At 38.7% G+C, this 20,473-nt stretch overlaps 1 protein-coding gene across 3 annotated transcripts in view; it reads left to right on the forward strand.

Moving 5' to 3' along the window:
• CAP2 (cyclase associated actin cytoskeleton regulatory protein 2) overlaps positions 1-20,473 on the forward strand; it is a 71,040-nt gene that overhangs the window by 2,837 nt on the left and 47,730 nt on the right. Inside the window, exons 2-3 of one of the 3 annotated variants that reach the window (XM_026113301.2) lie at positions 9,045-9,169; positions 12,864-12,964. In XM_026113301.2, coding sequence (XP_025969086.1) covers positions 9,046-9,169; positions 12,864-12,964 — 225 coding nt within the window. In that variant the 5' untranslated portion in view covers position 9,045. Of the gene's footprint in view, positions 1-9,044; positions 9,170-12,863; positions 12,965-13,051; positions 19,291-20,473 lie in introns of those variants that run through there. The other 2 variants (XM_064507016.1, XM_064507018.1) reach the window with 2 other exon arrangements.

The raw sequence follows: 20,473 nt of genomic DNA on the forward strand, positions 1-20,473 counted from the left end.
TGAATTGGTTAAAATATTTTACTTGATTAAGCACCCCCACTATAATAATTTTTATTCCTTTCTCTAAAATTTTAAATGCATCTATTGCAATAAGAGAAGCAGCTGGGAATTTGTCGTCGTCAGTGTCATTTTCCTGAGGTACAAAGTCAGCTGCAGTAGCTCCCATTTTCTTGGAAAGTGGATAATTTTGTCAGATATGGTTTACTGAGTCTTCTGATAGGAACTGCTTTGAACTCTGAAGGCTCAGCTATTCTTGAAGAATGTCACTGCTAGAACTATACCAGACTATCAACACTTTCTCTAAGTAGTATATGTTGAACTGGCAAAAGCACGATAAGCACAGCTGCATCTATGGCAGAGATTTTGCTGATGCAGCTGGCTCAACAAGGGCTTGAGTTTTTCGAGGTTTTTAAACCTCTGACTTGTGTCACCGTATTAGCAAGACTTTATGGCATAGATATGGCCTTAGTCCATACCTATGCTGGCAACCGTTGTCTTCATTTTGCCTGCATATGTTCAGGTATGTTGACTATGTCAAACTTCAGAGTTTCTGTTACCAGCAAAGATCCCACTGAGGCTATGCTCCTGACTACATGCTAGTAGAAATTGCTCTCTCTGACCCACACTTTTTCAGAGACAAACAGGCTAGAGAAATTGTTTGTAAAATCCAAAATACTAGTACTGTAGTATGGCAGGAATACAAAAAACAGGTAAATGGTCAAGTACCTAACTGAATAGTGTCTTATTTTTCCAAGAAGACATGCTCAGATCCAGTGCATTAAAGTTATTAATTAATTAATGTGAACACCTAATTAATTGCTTTTTGGAAGCAGGGCAAAGAGCGATTTATGTTTCCATGTGCAATCAGTCATTGTTTAGGGAGAAGAAACAGCAGAACAATTCAGCTAACAGCTCTGAGTCTTCTAAAGCAGCTCTCTTAGATGCTTGTAAAGTAACCTTTTCTAAGACCAATTTGACCTTTTGGGGCTTCATGAGACCTCACACTGAAACAGAGGATGGATAAACTGCTGAATCTCTCAGGTCTTGTAAGTGAGCAATGTTGCATGGATTATCATGAAAACTTAAGACCTCTAAGGAGTAACCAGGTTATAGCAGGAAATAGAAAGGTCTTTTTTAGTAGCAGGTGGCCCACTTCATCCTGCATCAGAAGCAAAGGCACAACTCATTGCAATGCTAGCGGTACTGCAGAAACAGTGGCCTGATTTTTGGAATGGGAGATGGGTCAAGGCCTTGAGCATTTGTGATGAGTAAAGATCACAAATGATGAGTAAAGATCACAGGAGCTGCAGAGTAAGGGGAGTACCCAAATAACACAAAGTTTGCTTCAGCCCTTCTGGCTGCTACCATGCAGGAAGACAGGCCACAAACTGCAGGCTGAGCAGGGCAGCCAAAATGAGCTTGAAACCATCAGACAGAGAGTGCTGCAGTCATAACTGTAGCCCGATCTTCTGGTAAGAGCAAGAATGCTAGCTACTTTGGCTGAGATAAGCCCAAATCTGACATCTGACAGATGTCCACTGATATTTCAACTTGTATTAGTCTTCGTTACTCAGGATTCCTGTTGTTAGATTTCAGGTAAATGACAGCATCAGAGTGACTACCTTTGCACAACAAGGGAAATGATTCCTCTGACTTTCAAGTTCAAGTTGAGATATGCTCAAGTAATGTATATATTCAAGAGCTATGTATATATTCACGCCTACTCCTGCAGGTTTAAATGAGGAATGCCTGCATAGTAGAAGGGATTATCCTTCAATATTAATGGTGGAGAAAATCTCCCTCAAAACAGAAAGGTAGAAATGCAGACTTTGGCACAATATGGATATGCATGTGAAAAAAGGATGTGGTAGCGTTCTGAAAGCCTAGCATGACAGCAAACAGAACTTCTACGAACCCTGGTACTTAATAACTTTACAGTCTCATCTTTTCTGCAAAAATCATTTCACAATTTGCAACAGTATCTGTTTAGTATTAACCTTCCCCCTTTGTTTTCCTCATTTTACATCTCAGAAGAAAGGAAACACTAGGTAAGGTTTTTTGCTTTGTGGAGTTTACCTTTATAAGAGTGTACGTTCAATTTGATTTGAACTGCAGCATGCTTATGAATTTTACTGTTCAGTTATTATAAATTGAGCTGAAGCACTTAAATAAAAATCAATGCCTGCACGCAGTGTTTTCTCAGTTCAGCAAGGCAGTTTGCTTACATACAGTAATTGGACTTGTGACAGGTAATTAAATGGCTTGTGAGGCCTTTAGGATGCTTGATTACATGAAAAGCACTATGGTAATACATAGTAAATGAGGTGGCTAAGAAAATTGTGTATCTGTTGATTGGTGAGATACTAAAACTCTTACACTTCACTGGAGGGAAAGAAGAAAATAAAAACAAGACAAAAGACTGTGAGCAGTGGTGACATAAAAAGGGAGCATAAAAAAGAATAGGAGAACGTACTTGGAAACTAGGTTGCCTTGGTTATTTTAAGTCAATCATGCTTACACAGACTGTCAACTCTTGACTGCTTCAGTATATCATTAAATAATGAATTGTTCTTTGTGATCACAAAATTGATAAAACAGTCAGAATTATTCAGCAAGGGATGGGAGCTCTTTTCCTCACAGAACTTATTCATATATAATTAGAAATGGAACTGATATTCCAGGAGATACTAAGCACATACATGAACACGACATATTTTAAAGAATTCAAATTAAATTATCAGAGGCCTAACCACAGTCCTTGCTATTATTACATTGACTTGTAAACACACAGCTTGACACGTGCAGTTGCTTACCTATAATTATGGGACTGAGCTGGGATGTGATGAATCTAAAATGCATTAACAATCGTAGGGGTATTTGTCAAAATAGAGACCGTTTTACAAAGCAGTTTTGTAATATTTTTTAAATAGTGTGATACAGAAATGTCTCCCTTCCTATCCTGCATGTTTATTTTCACAGAAAGCAGCCTGATCATTGGGAGAAGGGAAGAAGTGAGGGAAGAGCCAGGATACAAACAGAAAAGTATGTTTTATGGTACCAACACCATGAAGCCAAAACAAACGATGTTAGGTTAAATGGAAGAGGTATAACATGAATCTGCTTTTTCCTCTTCTACACCAAAATTGCTTTTGCTAATAAAAAATAATCCTTTAAAATCACAAAGCATATGCAAAAAAGAGGGAAGTCCATAGACAAGATAATTTAGGTAGCACACCAACAGGGAAGTCATTTGTAGCATATCAGCAATTTTGACATACACACTGAGTTACAGACAGAAATACTTTGTGATCAGTATACTAGAACCAGCCAAGACTTTAGACCAAGTTATCAGTCAAAATGGCCTACCCATCTACAAAAAGCAGACTTCCCACAGGCATTTTTGTCTTCTCCCCATTCTAACTGTAACACTTCTCCATTCTGACCAAAAAAAAAGTTGTCAAAAGTCTAAATACCATTAGATAGACAAGAGTATTTACTAGGGTAAGGGAAAAAAAAAATTAGCTTTTCTCTGTACTTAGAAGAACATGGCTTCCAAAGGAGCTTGTACCAGATCTAGGTGCAAAACATTAAAAAAAAACCCTCACCCGAGGCTCTAATTTGAACCCTCAGTCATTCTCCTCACAGAGGGCCTTTCTGAGAGGTCTTCTGGTGTAATCCAGTTTGACATCACTTTGACAAGCCTCCATTTACATTCTTCCCATACAGCTAGTGGGAAACAAAGCATGAGCCATACAAGGTAACATCTGTCTACTAACACACTCTTCCTTCTAACAGATACTCCCTTGCTGTGCTTCCTCCACCTCAAATTTTTTATGATAATACCCCAAATAGCTTCAGTGGCACCTCGGTAGCCACTCAGCCAGCAGCAGGCAGCTCCTGTGCTCTTCCTCTGCTCACGAGCAGCACTCAAGGCCCCGAGCCAGCGGGTTTTCACTGGAGCAACTAGAAAGGGGTGCGGCAGCACAGCTTTGGGTCTGGTGCCAAGGATGGCAAAAAGGCTGCGTGCCCAGCACAGCCTGGAGTTCGCTGCAGCCAAATGGCAGGGGAGGAACGCAGGCCACGTCGGGCTCAAAGTTGTCTGTAGTTTCTTGAGAAATAAAGTGCCCTAAGACGTCTTGGTCATTTGAGGGGATGTTTAGGAATGAGTACGCATTTCCCTTCTCTTGATATATATTGTACAGAAGAGCTCTTACAGGAGACAGTACTTTGGATCAGTAAGACATTCTTGACTAGCTTTCAGACAGTATCAGCGGCCAGTCTAGGTTTTTGTGTATTTTGTTTATTATGTATCTTAGTAGCAATCTATTAAAGACTATGAGAGAGCACGCATGTACAGGCAGCTATATTTTCAGGAGTAAGATTGTGATTTTCCAAGCAGTATAGGAATGCTAAATACAATAAAAATGCCTCACCACTGCCTACATTCTGTTTTGGGCAACTGCCCTTTTTTGGCATAGAGAGGAAAAATGATCTGACCTGCACCATCTCAGATGATGAGAATGTATCAGACCTGGCTCGATTCTTCAGATGCCAAGTGAATTTGGAAGGACTGGCATTTAGGGAAAAACAAATAAATGAACAAGTCTTTTTTTTTCTTCTAAATCTAAAGAGTGCTAGGAAGTAAAACAAACCATGCAACCTTATGGTACTATCTTTTGCAGATGTTTTTTAGAATAAAGTTATACTTTACAGGGTGGTACCACTCCTATGCTTAAAACTGCCATTTTTACATATCTGATAAGTCATCATACTTTTTTTTGTTTTGTTTTGTTTTTTTACCCTATGCTACTATACTGCTTTACTATACTGCTTTTCCTTGTGGACTCATTCAGGCTTGTTTCCTCTTGAGATAAAGCAATATGGCCCTCTGTCATAAGTCACATACAGTGATAACAGGAACAATACGTGTGCTTTTGCTTCTAATTTGACTGCTATTTGAGATTAATATGTCAGGGAATTTTAGTCTACAGACTAGTTTTTTTCCCTTGACAATAGATAAATGGTGCTTAGAGACAGGTGTCAAAATGGGGAGAAAAGTAGTGATATTCTCCCAAGGCCTATCTATAAAAGGAGATCTGCTTCTTGGTCTTCAGCATGCTCTCTTCTACCTGGTTTTGACTTCACTTTGTTTGGAGAAGAAATGACAGATGGTAGTACTGCCACATGCCTTTAGTGCCAAAAAAAGATACCACTAAGAGTAAACAGGGCAGATCTGTGGATCCTCCTTCTATTTTTTGTGTACACGAGACATCTAACAATGTCAATATTTAAATGATCATCAATAGGTGTGAGTTAACACCTTCCCAGGCTTCTCAGTTGACCTTATTTTCAGTGAAGAACAGTGTGCTTCTCCACCAAGAGAGTGACTAGATGCAGGATTACACTGGAGTTGAAGCACTGTCCTTTTTCATTCCTTATAGGTAGTCAGGATCAACTCCAGGAAAAGATATATAATTAACCCTGATTATCCTCATGAAGATCAAAGCTTGAATTAAAATTCCAGTAAGACAAGATAGAGAATCTGTCTTGATGAAAAAATGTGCTTTATGGGATTGGAAGCATCCCACAGATGCACTTACATCATCTTACTTCTCATTAACATGCAGAGATTTTATTTGGAACTATAAGTAGATCCAGTCCTTTTTTCTATTTACAATTTAATCTCTGATTCTGCATCACATCTTTACATAGTCTGTACCATTTCTGTTCTAAGTCCTTCTCAGTTGTGGCTTTAGGATGTCAGTTTGACCATGCAGAGTGCAATGTGTGATAACTAATCAGATGGGCTGCTGAATATAGGCTAACAGAATGCTGAAAGTTATCATAATATTAATCAATATGTGAATCCCTAGATAGATACAAAGATGTCAAAGTTTAGATCAAGAATGGATGAAGGGAGGTTGTCATGCTATTGCTCAGTGGAGTCTTCACTTCAGAAGAGTGAAGGTAATTCCTACCTTGTTTATAAGATATCTTGTCATAGTTCAGGTAGGATGGATGGTAAGGCAAAGTCTAAATGTAAGGCTATTATATGTACAACTGATCTGCTCTTGAAGTGTTATCTACAGTGTAATCAAATTTCCTGTTAGATAATTATTGACAAATCAGGATGTACATACACTCCTCCAGAATAAGTCATTGCAATGACAAAAGTATACTTATACTTTATTCATATATGACAGGGTTGCTTGCGTGTATACTTATGTGCAGACATCTATATGAGTATAGATACAAATACCAGCTAGTCATGCATCTATAAATAGGTGGATAAAAAGGAGTTCTTGAGAGAAACATTTCTCATAAAAACAATGAAAACCCGGCAGCTCTGTTTTTATGGTAAAAATGGTTCCTACTTCTGTCTAAAAAGACTAGAACAATATATTATTCTGTGATTGCCTTGCTGGTGATAGCAGCTTTTAGAAGAATGATACTGTAGTTCTCCTGCTAATCAGGACAGAATAAAACTCTGAACAATGTAGTGAGCAAAAGACTACGCTGTAGTTGGAGAGTATTGCATAAAAATGTCCATAGGGTTATTGAGCTGGATTATTCCTTTAGGCTGTATGCTATAACCCATATTCGTAGCATTGTACAGAGGGTGCTTTCTTGGGTAAGATGGTACAAGTCTGAACTATCTCAGGCTCTGTTCATTTATAAAGTTCCTCAGACCTCCAGGGGTGCATTGTCAAATCAGAACTGGGTCCTTTGACAGGCAAAATCAGGCTGAAAAGGCCTTCCAAAGAAATTTTGTATATGTCATCAATGAAAATTTTAAGGCAGATAAAAAAAGAAAAGCTGCCTACCATGTCTTCAAATAAAGACGATCAGGAACTATACTGGCAACCATCAGAATATACTTTAAAATACTGATGAAAAGAGTTGTCAGTCAAAATGCTAGGTCAGACCAGCCTGATTTTAGATGCTTTTAAAACCTAACTTTTAAAACTGGCACATTTTTAGGCTTAGTAGTATAAAATGTGAATAGAATGTGTCCATAATATTTCTGAGGAATACAAGTGCTTTTCTTTAAAGAAGTTTTAATATTCTCAGAAAAATTTGCACATTTTAGAAGCTGTCCTGATACCTTGATCTCATTCCTGTCAAGATACTTGTTGCCTAACAAAAAGTAGGATTTTTTTGAAAATTGTCTGATTTTTCAAACAGAACAGTGTACAACATATCCAAGGGCGGCAGAAGAGACCCCACTCCAGTTTTTGGACAGTGTTTACATGCACACAGTGTAGTCATCCTCTTTTTGGGGGGGTGCTTTTTTTGTATACCTTAAATAGGAACAAACCCATAAACTCTGGCCAAAACTTTCTCATGAGAATGGTTCTCCCCAGGGTTTCTCACTGTAAAGTCATCTGCCTCACTTTTAGGTCAAACGCAAACCCCGCTATATTTATAGGGGAAAGCTTAAAGGTCTGGCTGACAGGCAGCATGGCTCGGCAGAAGAGCTGGGCATGCTTCCATAATCCTAGCAGCTAATCTCCTCTTATACTTAGGTTTAAAGAATAAAAGTACTATGATTTTTATTCATGAGGATTATTAATAACAACTACTAAATTAAAAGCCTTCTTTTCACATTATTCTACTTTTAAATAATAGCGTCTTGGCACGTCTTTGCAGGGGAAGAGGACATGGAAGAAGCACGGTGTTGGGTTGTTTGGTTGCGTAGCGCTGGCCAGTTTACTGGAATCTAGCATGCCACTTTGCTTTCTCTAAAACATTATCACTCGCGACGGGATGTTTATTAGGAGCTCACATGTACGCCAGGTATGCCTGACCTTTCTGACTCTACAAGCCATACGCCAATATTTTGTGGCTGAGAGCTGGCTGACTGGAGGCTTCGCCCCGCTGCGGCTGCCCGTTGGGCCGCTTGCCACCACGGCTTACTGCAGCGCTGGCGGGACCGCAGCCCTGCGGTGGGGGCTATGCCTCACCTCTTCACGGGCACCTTAATCCAGAGCCAGCCATCACCCAGCCCTCCTGTACGGCACTTGGCTGAGTAAAATGCTCCCAACCTTCAGTGGGAAACATGTACGTTAAACTCCTTAAACTAAATGATGAGGGATTTGAACCTAGCTTTGCCTTTTTGCTTATATAACTGCTTCTCAGCCTGTATGGAGCACTGTGTATACATTGGCCAGTTTTCAGAAATGTCAGTGCCTACACCTCCTCACATGTAAGCAAGCAGATAATCGCATTGTGGGGAAATAAAAAAATGTATGAACTGTTCAATGTTTAGGCTAATTTCTATTTCATTTTAAATCAAAAGCACCGTGGTGGTACTGCACAAGTACACCCCTCGCTTTTTCTTTCCAAAGGTTAATTAGTGCTTGAGTTAAAAAGCTTTGGAAACACTGATTTGCCTCAAGTGCTTGCATAAGAAAAAGAAAGGAAGTGATGAGAAATCACATGTGAAGAACAAATGCAAGACTTTTTTGTCTTCTTGTGTAGTCTTTGATGATGGGGCTAAGTCTTACTACAAAGCATAAAAGCCCCAGGCCAATTTTAGAACGTACCTTTCCAAAATTCAGGAGGTATACATTTAAAGTTTGGCTTTTGGTCAAGTATTAATCAGGTCTGTATTTTTGTCTCTGCAAATGACTGATGCAAATCATTATAGGCTTAACCTTCTACCAATTACATTTATAAATATTTCAGTCTTCTCAATATCTGATTGAGAGCATCCACATATTTTATTTTCATGATTCATTATAAACTGTCCAAATATAGACTGTCCAAAGCTGCACTAGCAGTGGTTTGTGTCTGCTGTTTGCAATGGAGAACAAGGGCTGAGTACTGAACATATTCCTTGTTGACACAGAAATGAGTTAACATGTCAGCAGCTTCACAGTAACTGCTTACATGCCAGAAAAACAATCACAAAAAATATAAGCTTTACCTTAAAAGTTGATGAAAGATAAAGCCACAAGACTAACAGAGCTGGAACATGGAGTAAAGCCTATTTCCTTAGGTTTTGAGGGGTCTAACGCTGTTTCCATCTTTATTTTTTTCAGAATGGCAGAGAGTCATGGTTTGGTGGAGAGACTGGAGAGAGCAGTGATGCGGCTTGAATCATTATTTTCAGGTTCACACAGATCTGGTGGAGTGGAGTGTGATGCAGTGAATGGAGTCAGTGGAAGTAAGCATGCTTCTTTTTGAAATATTGTCTTTTTCAGATACTCAAAAGTTAGTTTGTAAGAAGAGCATGTGCTTGTTGTATAAAAGGGAATACAATATCACCCCCTAAGACTTTCACATTAAAAGAAAGTAATATTTTAAAAAAAGTATTTGGAAATGACATGTGACAAGCTTAGCCATAAGCGTAACTATAAATTAATACAGACTAGAAAATTCAAGAGTTGACTAGTCTTTTAAATATACTGGCCATATTTCAAGCTTTATTGCTCTTTCCATTTTAGCAGTTTTACTGTTATAGATAACTCACCAGTTGAAAATGTCTGCTTGAACCCAATTAGCAGAAGAAATGAGATGCCCTAAAAATTTACAGCATAAATATTCCTGAAGAAGTCAGAAACATAAACACTGGGTTTATTCTTCAGTTCTGTGAATTTCACAGTGTCAAGCTACTTCATTTAGTTGCCTAATATCCTTATTCAAATAAGAATCTGTTCATAAGCATTTGCTCAATAAGAGCAGCCACACATCCTTGGCCTTATTTTGTATTCTCTCTTGAGTTTTCCCTTCTGAAGTGGATTTCCAAAGCACTACACTGGAGAATAGATGAAAAAAAATCTACCTTCATTTATTCACTCCATATTGCCAAATCACATTTTTTCACTTCTTAAATTTCTTCTTGTTCCTGAAATTTAGAGGGTAAATAAACTTATAAATATAGCAATTTTAACACTGACTGAATAGAGGTGTCCTCACCCTTCTCAAGAGCTTGCTTTTTCCCTCAGTATCCCTACATACTCCCTCTTTCTTAACTTAGTGCCCTTTGCTTTCCATATCCCTTGGCCCCGCGTTCTCCAAAGAAGAGCACATGTCAGCATGGGCTCAGCTGCCGTGCAGAATGAGCAGAAAGCAGCAAGCAGCTACCATATTGACACAGAAGCAAGTTACCGAGGTCAGCTGCTTCATTGTAACCGTATGCCAGGCCTTATCCAACAACACGTGCAAGGGATCCTTCCCCACTGTCACGTATCATGGGCTGAGAACCTACACACTGGCAGTTACTGTGGGGCAGCTAACTTAAAGCAGTGTGTTTGGACAGCAGGAAGGCAGCATCTTCCAGCAAGCTCCCACAGCAGATGCATTTCCTGGTCAGAGTAAGCTTCAGTAATAAAATCTGTACAGTCCAGAGAAAATCTAGACAGCTAATAAACCTTAACAAAGTCAGGGAGAAACATACGATCCATGCACAAGATTATAGGTAAATTAATTGCTACTAGGAGCTCTACGTTTTTCAAAAACACAGGCTTCCCTCCTATGATAAATTCATATAGGTGAATCTCAGCAGAATCAAGGCTGCTTTCAGAACAGGAGGTCAACTCACTATGTTACGTGCTCACACAGAAATTGCTATACCCATTGCCTAACCTAAGAGCTGAAACAGATGAAGAGATTCACCCCTCAAGGAAGGATAGCCTTAAAACCCCAGGAGAACCCCAGAAGAAACCAACTGACAAACATTATCAGTGAGAGATTATAAAATAAAGCCACTGGGTGACTGCAGTAAACAGCTGTAAAGAGTGGGGCCATGGGATGCTTGCCAGCCTGCATCACTTCTCCAGGCCAAGTTGGGGACATATCTAGCCTTTGCTGATGCAGTTAGGGAAGCCTGTACCAGTTCTTCAGTTTGGGGAATTGATATGCTTAGGTGCCACAAACATAATTCTGTATGCCAGTGCTCCTGTGTTTCTGCAGAGATTCATGTAGTCTCCACAGCAGTTGCAGAGTTGACAGCCTTACAGAAAAGGGCTCTTTTTCTCCTTTAAAACTGAAACTCAGCCAAAGAACATGAAATTTTTAAAGTCTTTAGCAGAGATATGAAAGTGAAATGGATAATGGATAGTGGGATGGAATGGAGATATATTGCTTTCTTCTACCATGGCCCCCTCCAACAAATGACCATTACAATTATTAAAAAAATAAGCTTGACATTTTGAGTCATACTTTTTCAGAAATGGCAAAATAATGGGGAGGATGGGAGAAATGTACCTTTACCTTTTTCGTAAATGGTATTACAATGGCAGGATTGCAAACAAATCATTCAATTGCTCTGCACAGCCCGCAGCAAACCCTGGTGAATGTTCTTGGACATTAGCTGTATTGAATAGTTTAAAAAAAGCATAGTTGCTTGCTGGTTTTACATAGGACAAGTGCCATTTGGTGACCTGCTATTTAAAACTCTGCTCTAAAGTAGAAGGCTACAATGATTCTCTTGGAGACACACATAGACTTTGACAAAGAACATTAAATGGGTTTCGGAAAGCATCTCCACAACTAAAACCTTTTGTACACTAGGTCATTTGAGGGTTTACACATAAACACTTAATATGGAAGAAAGCCCAGAAATTCCTCAGAATTAAAGGTGAGTGACATCAAGAGAACAAAAGGAGCCTTGAAATCCCACCTAGCTGTCTAACTACAATTTTTTTCACAGGCCGTTGCAAACTCTCATTGCCAGAGCCTTTCTTTTTTTCTGTCAAGGAGCCAGATGACTCTTATGGAATAAAGAGGGCTTTCAAGATTATGAATTTGGACCCAGTTGTCATATACTGTCAAAAGGTTAAAGCAAACTCTCTGGGGAAAGCCTGGTACCTCTTCAGAGCAGTCTTCAGGCTTCATTAATGAGGGAGAGAGGCTGGGAAGAGTTTTAACCTTCGTCTCTCAGATCTCACAGATGCCATAAATTCACACATGCATCACTCATCCTGGACCTGGCAAAGGTTCTGAGGCATAAACAAGACATGAGGATATGTCAGGGAGCAAAGGGAGAGCTGGAAAGCATCCCGGAAAAGATTACTTTTCCTGTCTTAGAAGGTATCACATAAAGCCATTTAGAAAGTCAGTTATGTAAGAAACTGAGTCTAATCTGGGTTTTCTGGTTGTCCACTTTATCAGGAAACAGTGTTCTGTATGCCATATAGAAAATAGCATTTTTATTCCTCTGTCAGAATACACAACACGTACATAGCCATTGGGATGTGTTGTCTAGAAGAGTTGTTTGAGTTTTCTTTCTCCAGTGACAGTTTTGCAAGGTCAGACAACAAAATAAGGAGATTACAATGCCACACCTCACTGCATAAATTGACTGGCAACAGATTGATTCCTTTCAGGTGCAGAATAGAACTGTTGTTATCTAAAGACTCAATCTTAACTGGAAATTGAATTACTTGTTATTAATGGCCACCAAACAATATGGAGAGCTTCAAGAATGAGTGAGTGGTATAAAAATAGTTGTTCAGTACATTCTTTTTAGGGGATGATATTTGTTTTATGTACAATGATAGAATTCTGTTAAGCCAGTTAGGTTTATCAGGCCATTAGGCCTTTGAAGGGCTGAGGAATGTTTACTTTAGCACCTGTTATTTTAGCACAAAAGAGGCTTGCCACTTAGAGTATACAGATGAAATTCTCTTCCTGCTCCTAGCCAAGTTCTACTGAGAGCAGGGTTTTTTACCTTCTAGCTAGAAAAAAATCATTATACAAGCTTTTTCACAGATTTCACAAATCATTGAGTACAGCAGAAATTAGGTTAAAGCAACTTCCCCGTTTCTATGGTATTTCTCCCCCATGTGCTACAGAGGAAAGTGGTATACATTATGTACTTTATGAACCAATTATAATGGAATGCTTTTCTTCCATAGGGTTAGCACCATATGTTGAAGCCTTTGATAGGCTGCTGAATGGGAGTGTTGCTGAGTTTCTCAGGTTCAGCAAGATTCTTGAAGGTGATGTGAAGACACATGTGAGTATTTATCCAAATTTTCCTCCACAGTATAAGTCTTGAAATTTCTATGATCTGCCTTGATTGCAGAGTATAAGAGAATTTTAATAGCAGTTGTCTGAATTATTATTTCTTATAGCAGTAATGATGCTGGCATAACACACTTGGACATTTGATTGGGGAAATGCTAATGGCTATATGGTTACATAACAAGAGGCTGCCCCCCTTTCTCCAGCACCAAAGCTCAAAGGCCACAGTATACAAAATACATAAATATTCTTGATCACAAGCCATTTGAATGGTCCTGTTGGCTGCTAAGCCCTTTGCAGGACAGGAATACAGTTCAGAACAAGATTCAACAAATGAATAACAAACAGTAGGAAGAAAGGCAAGATAGAGCAGTAATAATTTCTTTTGGTTACATCTTCTGAGCCTGTATATCATCATACCAGTTCATGTAAAGATTTTGCTTTTCTTTTGCTTTGTCACTCCCATCTCTTCCATTTGGAACTGTCATAGAAAACTGAAAAAAATGGACATATCAGAGTTTAAAATGTCTCTTCTTTAACTTATATATCATAGCAAGGAAGTGCCATGATATATTTTCATGATGAAATAACTTTATAACCTTTCTTATAATATGTTGTGATCAGAGCTTGTTTGTTTAATTTTATTTTTTAAACCTGTCTTCTCTAAAGCTGGTGGTGATAGAATGACAAATGATGGACCCATCTTACCAAAGTTCACAACAGCTTATCAATATAGGTTTTGCCAAAAAAAAACCCAAAAACAAAAAAACACACACAAAACAGGCAGGGTCAGTTTGAGCTGAGTCTGAAGGAGTATGAAGCTTTTCAATTTTCCTAGGAGGTCCATGTCATCAAGCCTTTCTCCATGTGTATTAATCATTGCCCAATTCATTGCAGCTGCTGCTCCACATCACAAAATCTATAGCCAGAAAAGCATGCAGCTCTGCAAGCTACTGGAATAGCAAAAGACAGCATATATATTTTGCAAGATAGCCAAAGTCTATGGAAAAAGAGCTCTGCGACTGTTTTGTGAGCTGTGTTTTCTCTGTGGCGTTACATGTTCTTATTAGTAGGGTGGAGTTTCTGATTTAGATAGGCCGAAAAGATTGGAGGGAGTAAGGAGAAGGGACAATTTCAGAGATTCCTTGTGCTTTTAAGGAAATACTGCATTTCCCTCTTATTTGAAAGAGCCTTTTCACCTTTACAGTGATACTGTAAGCTAGTATTTATCTACCTTGTCCCTAAAAGAAATTAGGGGAAAAATAATAATTAAAAAAATTTCACCTAACTGAGCAGAGAGTTGATCCCTCAAACAGATCCTGGAGACGATCTGTTTTGGCCTTGAAGTTCATTAGACACCATTCTTTTGCAGCTGATTTCTCAACAGTCTAAAACTGCAAGGCACATAAATAGCCTTAGTAGTGCACGTTGGTAGTGCACTCCAACGCTAAGCAGGGAAAGAATTGCATTTAAAATTCCAAATGACTAAACCTTTTTTAATTTAAATTATCTGTAAATAACGTAAATCTGTAAATGTATTAATTGACACATTTGTCACTGACACTCATAACTGAGTCCATATAAAAGAATATTTATAATTTATCTGCCAAGTCTGTGAATAGTCCCTAGCATATTGTTGATGATAGCGTAATGCAAATAAGGAATATCTGTTCAGGACTATGAGATAAGACATAAACAACTTTCCCTTACACAAAGAAACTGGTGATTTTGATTGCAGCCTATTAAATATTCTGAAATGTTAGATTCTGAATTTACAACATGAAGCAGACTGTGGTTGCCTTATGCTCCTACTTATCACTGCAGCAACATCTGTGCTTTACCTTAACAAGTGGAACAAGGAGTGTTTTTCTTCTGGGTGTCTTATAGACCATGTGTCCTCAGCATTATGCTTGCAGCTGCTGTCTTTTCCACATAATGAGCTGAAGTGAAGGTTGTATTTTATTTCAGAAAACACCTGTTGCCTAGAAAACCTCACATACCTGACTGACCAGAATGGTAATATGAGAGAAAGAGAGAGTTCATATTATGCTAAAGAAATAAGGGATTTAACATGACGTATTTCATGCTGATTGATGTAAGGATTGTGTGGTTTGTGTTTCTCGTGAAAGGAAGAATACAGCCATAACTAATATCTGTTGGGGTGCCCCATTCCTATTTTTTTAGCTTGCTGCATTCTAAATAGTCTATTGAAAGAGAACAAAATGAAGAAGAGAACTGATAGCTAGCTCCTAGCTCTGTTAAACACAGCAGCATGGTGGATTTTACAAAGATTAGTTTATCAAAGAGGAGTTCTGTTTAGATTCAGTCTAATGAGCAGTATATTTCTGATTCAAATTACAGTATGTGCAGTGGTGAATCTCTAAGGTCAACTGTATTAATGAAACTAATCACATTTTAAAAGAGAGAAAGAATAAATGGCTAGGATTTTTACTTAGTCTATTTAGAAAAAAAAAATCCTGAGTGGTTAAGATTAGATCCTTTTCTTGTCCTGTCCCTGTAGGATAAAAATTTGGTGATTATATGGATATTTTTATGGAATGCAAAGTCCCCAAGTGGCAAAGAATTTATGAATCCACTTGTATGCTGCCCATGTCAAAACTAGAGACCATGTGAAGCCAGTGGGGAAATGTGGGCCAGGACTGTTGCCAGCCAGCTGATCTTGGCCTGACATAACAGTGTCTTGGAGGCTGTCACCAACTATTACAGGGTAATAACAGCCCTCAAGCTGATTGACCATGTGTGCCAATGCTAGACCATTCTTCTGTCAGATTGAGAGAATGCAAAAGCAATATAGAGCATAAAAATATTTAAGAAAGTACAAAAGCAGTATAGCGGGTCTAAAAAAAATAGGCTGTGGATCTAAAGTGAATTGGATACAATGGCTACTCATGCCCAGCAGATACGATAGCAATGGCCGATTGCTAGATCACGGAGACACTAGTCCCATCATTGTTTGCCCAGCCACACCCACCACTACAGGGCCTGTGCTGAGGATGAGGAAGAGCTGCCTGTGAAAGACTTGGTCTACTTTCAGATTGCATCCCAGTGAGGAAGCTGGTCAAGCAGATTTGATTGGTTCTTTGCCCTGTCGAAGCAAAGCAAGCAGGACATTAGAAGGCCAAGAAGCAAGTTTTTGTGTTTATTATGAGCTTCTTCATATCGTTTTTTGTTTCTGTGATATCTCAAGTGATGGGATAGTTTGGCTTGAGTTTCAATAATGTACCAGATGAGACATAATGATAAGAAGAGAATGTACTAGTTCTACAAGAGGAGAGATAATGTAAGATTTCCATATTACAGTATTTTATATGGCACAGAGCAGAGCAAAATTACTGCCTTCCTGTCAAACACACGGACTGATAATTGTCTTCTTTATTATTGTTTATTTGTAAAAATCCTTTAACCTCCCAACCCCACCAGTTCAAAGAACAGATTGTCTGGGTGGTTTCAGTTATGTTCTCTGTTCTCTCATCCAAGCTGTTTATCTTTGAAAGGCAAACTATAGAAACGCTAAGGTCTCTTTCCCCCTCTCTTCCATCATCTTCCAGCTGGGGAACTGCAGAGCTCAGACAGACAACCAATCACATTGCAGGTTCTGAACAGTCAGAAATAAAAAGGCAATTGGTTAGCTTGTTCCTTATTGGTAGAGGATTAAGATACAACTTATTACATGTATGACTATACAAATAAGTTAGCATGGAGCAGCAATTTACAGCAAGTTATCCAATATGTAGGGGTTCCCTGTGTACATGCAGTGGTCTGTGATCAGCGTTAGCAGGGGAAGCTGTGTTCACCCCACAAACTTACTTGTATGCACCTACCCAGAGAGTTTCTTTTCCTCATCTATTAAATGAAAACAACAATGTTCTCCTCTTCTTCCAGGCATTATCCACACAAATACAGGAAGACATCTGAGGGCAGCATTTATCTTTTACGAGATATATATGCACTTAGCACGCAGCGCAGCTCCAGTTTGGCCCATTGGCCAAGCTAAAACATTATAGCTTCCTCATTCCTTCTGAACAGTAGTGATTACATATGAAATAGCATGAATGAATGCTGAATACACATGAAAGTATCCTTTTACTGGGAGAGATGTTGAAGAATTAGCCAAAGGACTTTCACAGCCCTGAACTTTGAACAGGATCTCCTGTCTGTGATGCACACAAAACACTTTTGCACTTCATACTACCTATTTAAACACAGACTATCAAACTCATTATTTGACTGATTCCTCATTCACAAGGCAATGTGCTTACAGGGCAACAGAATGCGTAAGTGTACTCTCATGTTGATCTTTTGTGCCCAGAGGCTGTGCGGTTTTAGGCATTGTGTTGCAAGTTGAATTAGAGCTCAGAGAGGAGGATGATGTCAATGTGTCCAAAGAGAAGCTGGTTGTCAGTCTGCCTTTGCATCTCTGTGATAAGTATTTTCTGCTGGATGAAATAAACACCAAACCAAGTAGCTTCCATAGGAGGGGGGAAAAGAGAATACATAGAAAAGATTAAAGACAAATGTTTTTATAGCATATAAAATAAACTCAGCTGAGAGAAAGAGACTAAACATATAAAACTGTACTGCCATCCACCAAACCAAATAATCAGCAACAAAGAAAAGAACCTTAGAAATTTATCAATTTCGGAGTGATTTTGTAATGCTAATTCAGCTATATTTCTCATCCTATGTCTGTATTATAAAATATTTCCTAACATAAGCAATGCAGAATGTTAGTTTCAATATGACAAGAAAGATGGAAATAGAAAATGCACAATGTAGCCAAGTGACTAATCCAGAAAAAGTACCATTTTTTGGAGTTTTATAACTTGTGATTGCTCTGTTCCAGGGATGATTTCACTTGTGGCCTAAGGATTGGACCTGGCTTTCAAAACAAGCAGGATTTATTAGGTCAGGTGTAGTGCCATGCAGACCTGGTTGCAGTCGTCTGATTGTAAGATAACTGGTTGGGCACAAACATGCATGAAGAAGCTGGCCATTATTGCTAGTCTAGACCAACATCCCCTGAAAGCACAGGGGTTTTTCCATTAATGTTAATGGGAGATGGATCAAGCCCTTAGTTTCTTGACATTGACACTGCAATAATACCACTTGCTTTTCTTATTTAAGAAGGCAAGAAAGAGACTAACAGACTGTTGAAAGATACGTAAAATGGTGACCAAGAATACTGGATATTTAGTTGTGTATTGCTGGTGCCAGAAACATGTACCTGTAAGTATGAGGGGGGAGGGAATATATAATGAGAATGTTCCATATGGCATTCCCTCAGTCAAAAACGTAAGAACTCAGAAACACAAACAGTCTAACCTGTCCACAGCTTTTCATAACCTGTTTTCACAGGGCTTGTTTGCATATGGACTTGTTCCTGACTTACTCCATGGGTAGATATGTTGATTGCAGAGTAGTGGAGTTGATCAGGAATCATTTTTAGGATGAAGGTCTAAAACTGTTGGTTTCTAAAAGCAGGGATTATGTCCGCATCTGGTTACCCATACAGCAGGATCTTCTGTTCTCAGAAGGATGCCAGGAAAGAGTTCAGGAAGAAGATACCAGAATGACTTGAGAGTGGGAAGCCTTATGTGCAGTGGGAAACCAAAGAAACTACATCATGTTTGCCCAAGAAAATGTTAAAAGATAACCTGATCATCTGAAAAAAAATCTGACAGTGAAGGGCTTTTTAATCTGCAGGATGGATTCAGAATAATATTCAGTGATTGAAGTTCAGACTAGATTTAAGGTGCATCTTTTGCCAATAATTTAATTAATGATTGGAGCATTTTATCAAGACATACAATGAATTTTCAGCCATTTAAAGTCTCTGCATCAGAACAGATCATATGCTTTAGGTCATTAGGCTTTAACTGTTTTCCCATTTGCTGTCCTCTAAAAATTCTTCACTGAAGCCTTTTAGGAGCAAATTCGTGTCTGCTGACTAGAAACTTGTTTTTCTTGATGGTTGTCCATCCATTCCTTAAAGGTAGTCTACAGACCTAGAGGTGTAAGTGCCTCACAGGTTGAAAACCACTGCTTCAGCTTAACCAAAAATCATAAGGTGATAAAAACATACAGCTAAATCAGTTAGCAAAGTCAGAGGTAGCTTTGGTGTATGGACCAGGTGCATTCACTGCCACAAACACAGTGTGGCTATGTCTGAACAAACCTGTTGCAGGCCATGGCACCGGAAACTTCTTGGTGAAAAGTGGGCAGAAGCTTATTAGGGAGACTTTGAGACATGGAGTTGGCAGAGATCCAAGGTCCATGAGGAAGTCTTCAGAAACTTTGGTAAGTTAATCAGACTTTTACATTTCTCTCTGAAGTATACTCTTCTGATTCAAAGCAGTCCAGGATTGGGAGGGCAAAGGTGGCAGTCATCTTAGCCACTCATCCTCTGAACAGTGAAGTCTGTGCTTCTTACAACAGTAATTTCCAGTGAACCACTGGCAAAAAATAAAACCATCTCAATCTGTCAGGAAAACTAACACAGAGGAAGAGAGAGACAGCATTACCTGCTTTCATCATCAGGATGACGCTGTTATAGCTGACAACTCTTTAGCAGCACCACTGCTCGTGGTTTTTATTTCTCCTGTGAAGAATTAGGATTTTTCACATTGCAGCTATAACAGTATTTATGCCCAATTATTTAAAGCTGAAAAATATACATCCAGGAATGTTCTTTTTTTTTACAAATTTTTTCTGTTCTGGATGCCACACTGTGATGCTTATCTCTCATGCTCAATTGATGTCACTTATTGTTACAGGCTATGAACAAATCTTTATTAATTTTCAGTCTCATTCTTTCCAAAAAGCACGTGCATGCTCTTTTCACTCATCCTGCCTCCCCATCACTGACCTGATCTTATTTTGTTAGTTGGTGGCTGCGACTGTTTTGAGTGTATAGAAATGCTGGGCTTGGAAATGGAGAAGGTTGTTCGTTGTAGTCAGCAGAAATACAAACAATGAGCTCAGAATCTGGCTCTTCAGTCAGTTTCTAGTAAAAAGGAGTTCAGTGAATAATGAGAATTAAGCCATAAGGGAAAACAATGTGCAGTTTGAATGTTGTTTTAAATAAGCTGGGAGTGCTGTCAGGAGTGATGAGGACAGAAGGTGGCTATAAATGCGTATTGCCTCTTTTCATCCAGCTTGCATTGCATGATCAATATGACCAGATTTCTAAATGTTGAAGAATCCATTAGGATAGATTAATATCATGTCATTGTCACTGCTAACTTCTGTTAGTCTGCTGACATCCATAAATTGAACTATATGTTTCCATAATTAATCTGAACTGCAAATAGTTTAATTAATTTTTGCTAGTTTGTTTCATAAGTTTAATTTCATGTTTTATTCCAAATCTTAGAGCTATAACAAAAAATATTGGTTTAGGATCTTGAAGTACATCTTCAAGGCTGAAACCTTTCTTTTTTTTTTTTTTAATATATGTCCTATTTAGAGAATGACCTTAGGT

Source organism: Dromaius novaehollandiae, chromosome 2 (genome assembly GCF_036370855.1).
Source record: "Dromaius novaehollandiae isolate bDroNov1 chromosome 2, bDroNov1.hap1, whole genome shotgun sequence".
NCBI classification, from domain to species: domain Eukaryota; kingdom Metazoa; phylum Chordata; class Aves; order Casuariiformes; family Dromaiidae; genus Dromaius; species Dromaius novaehollandiae.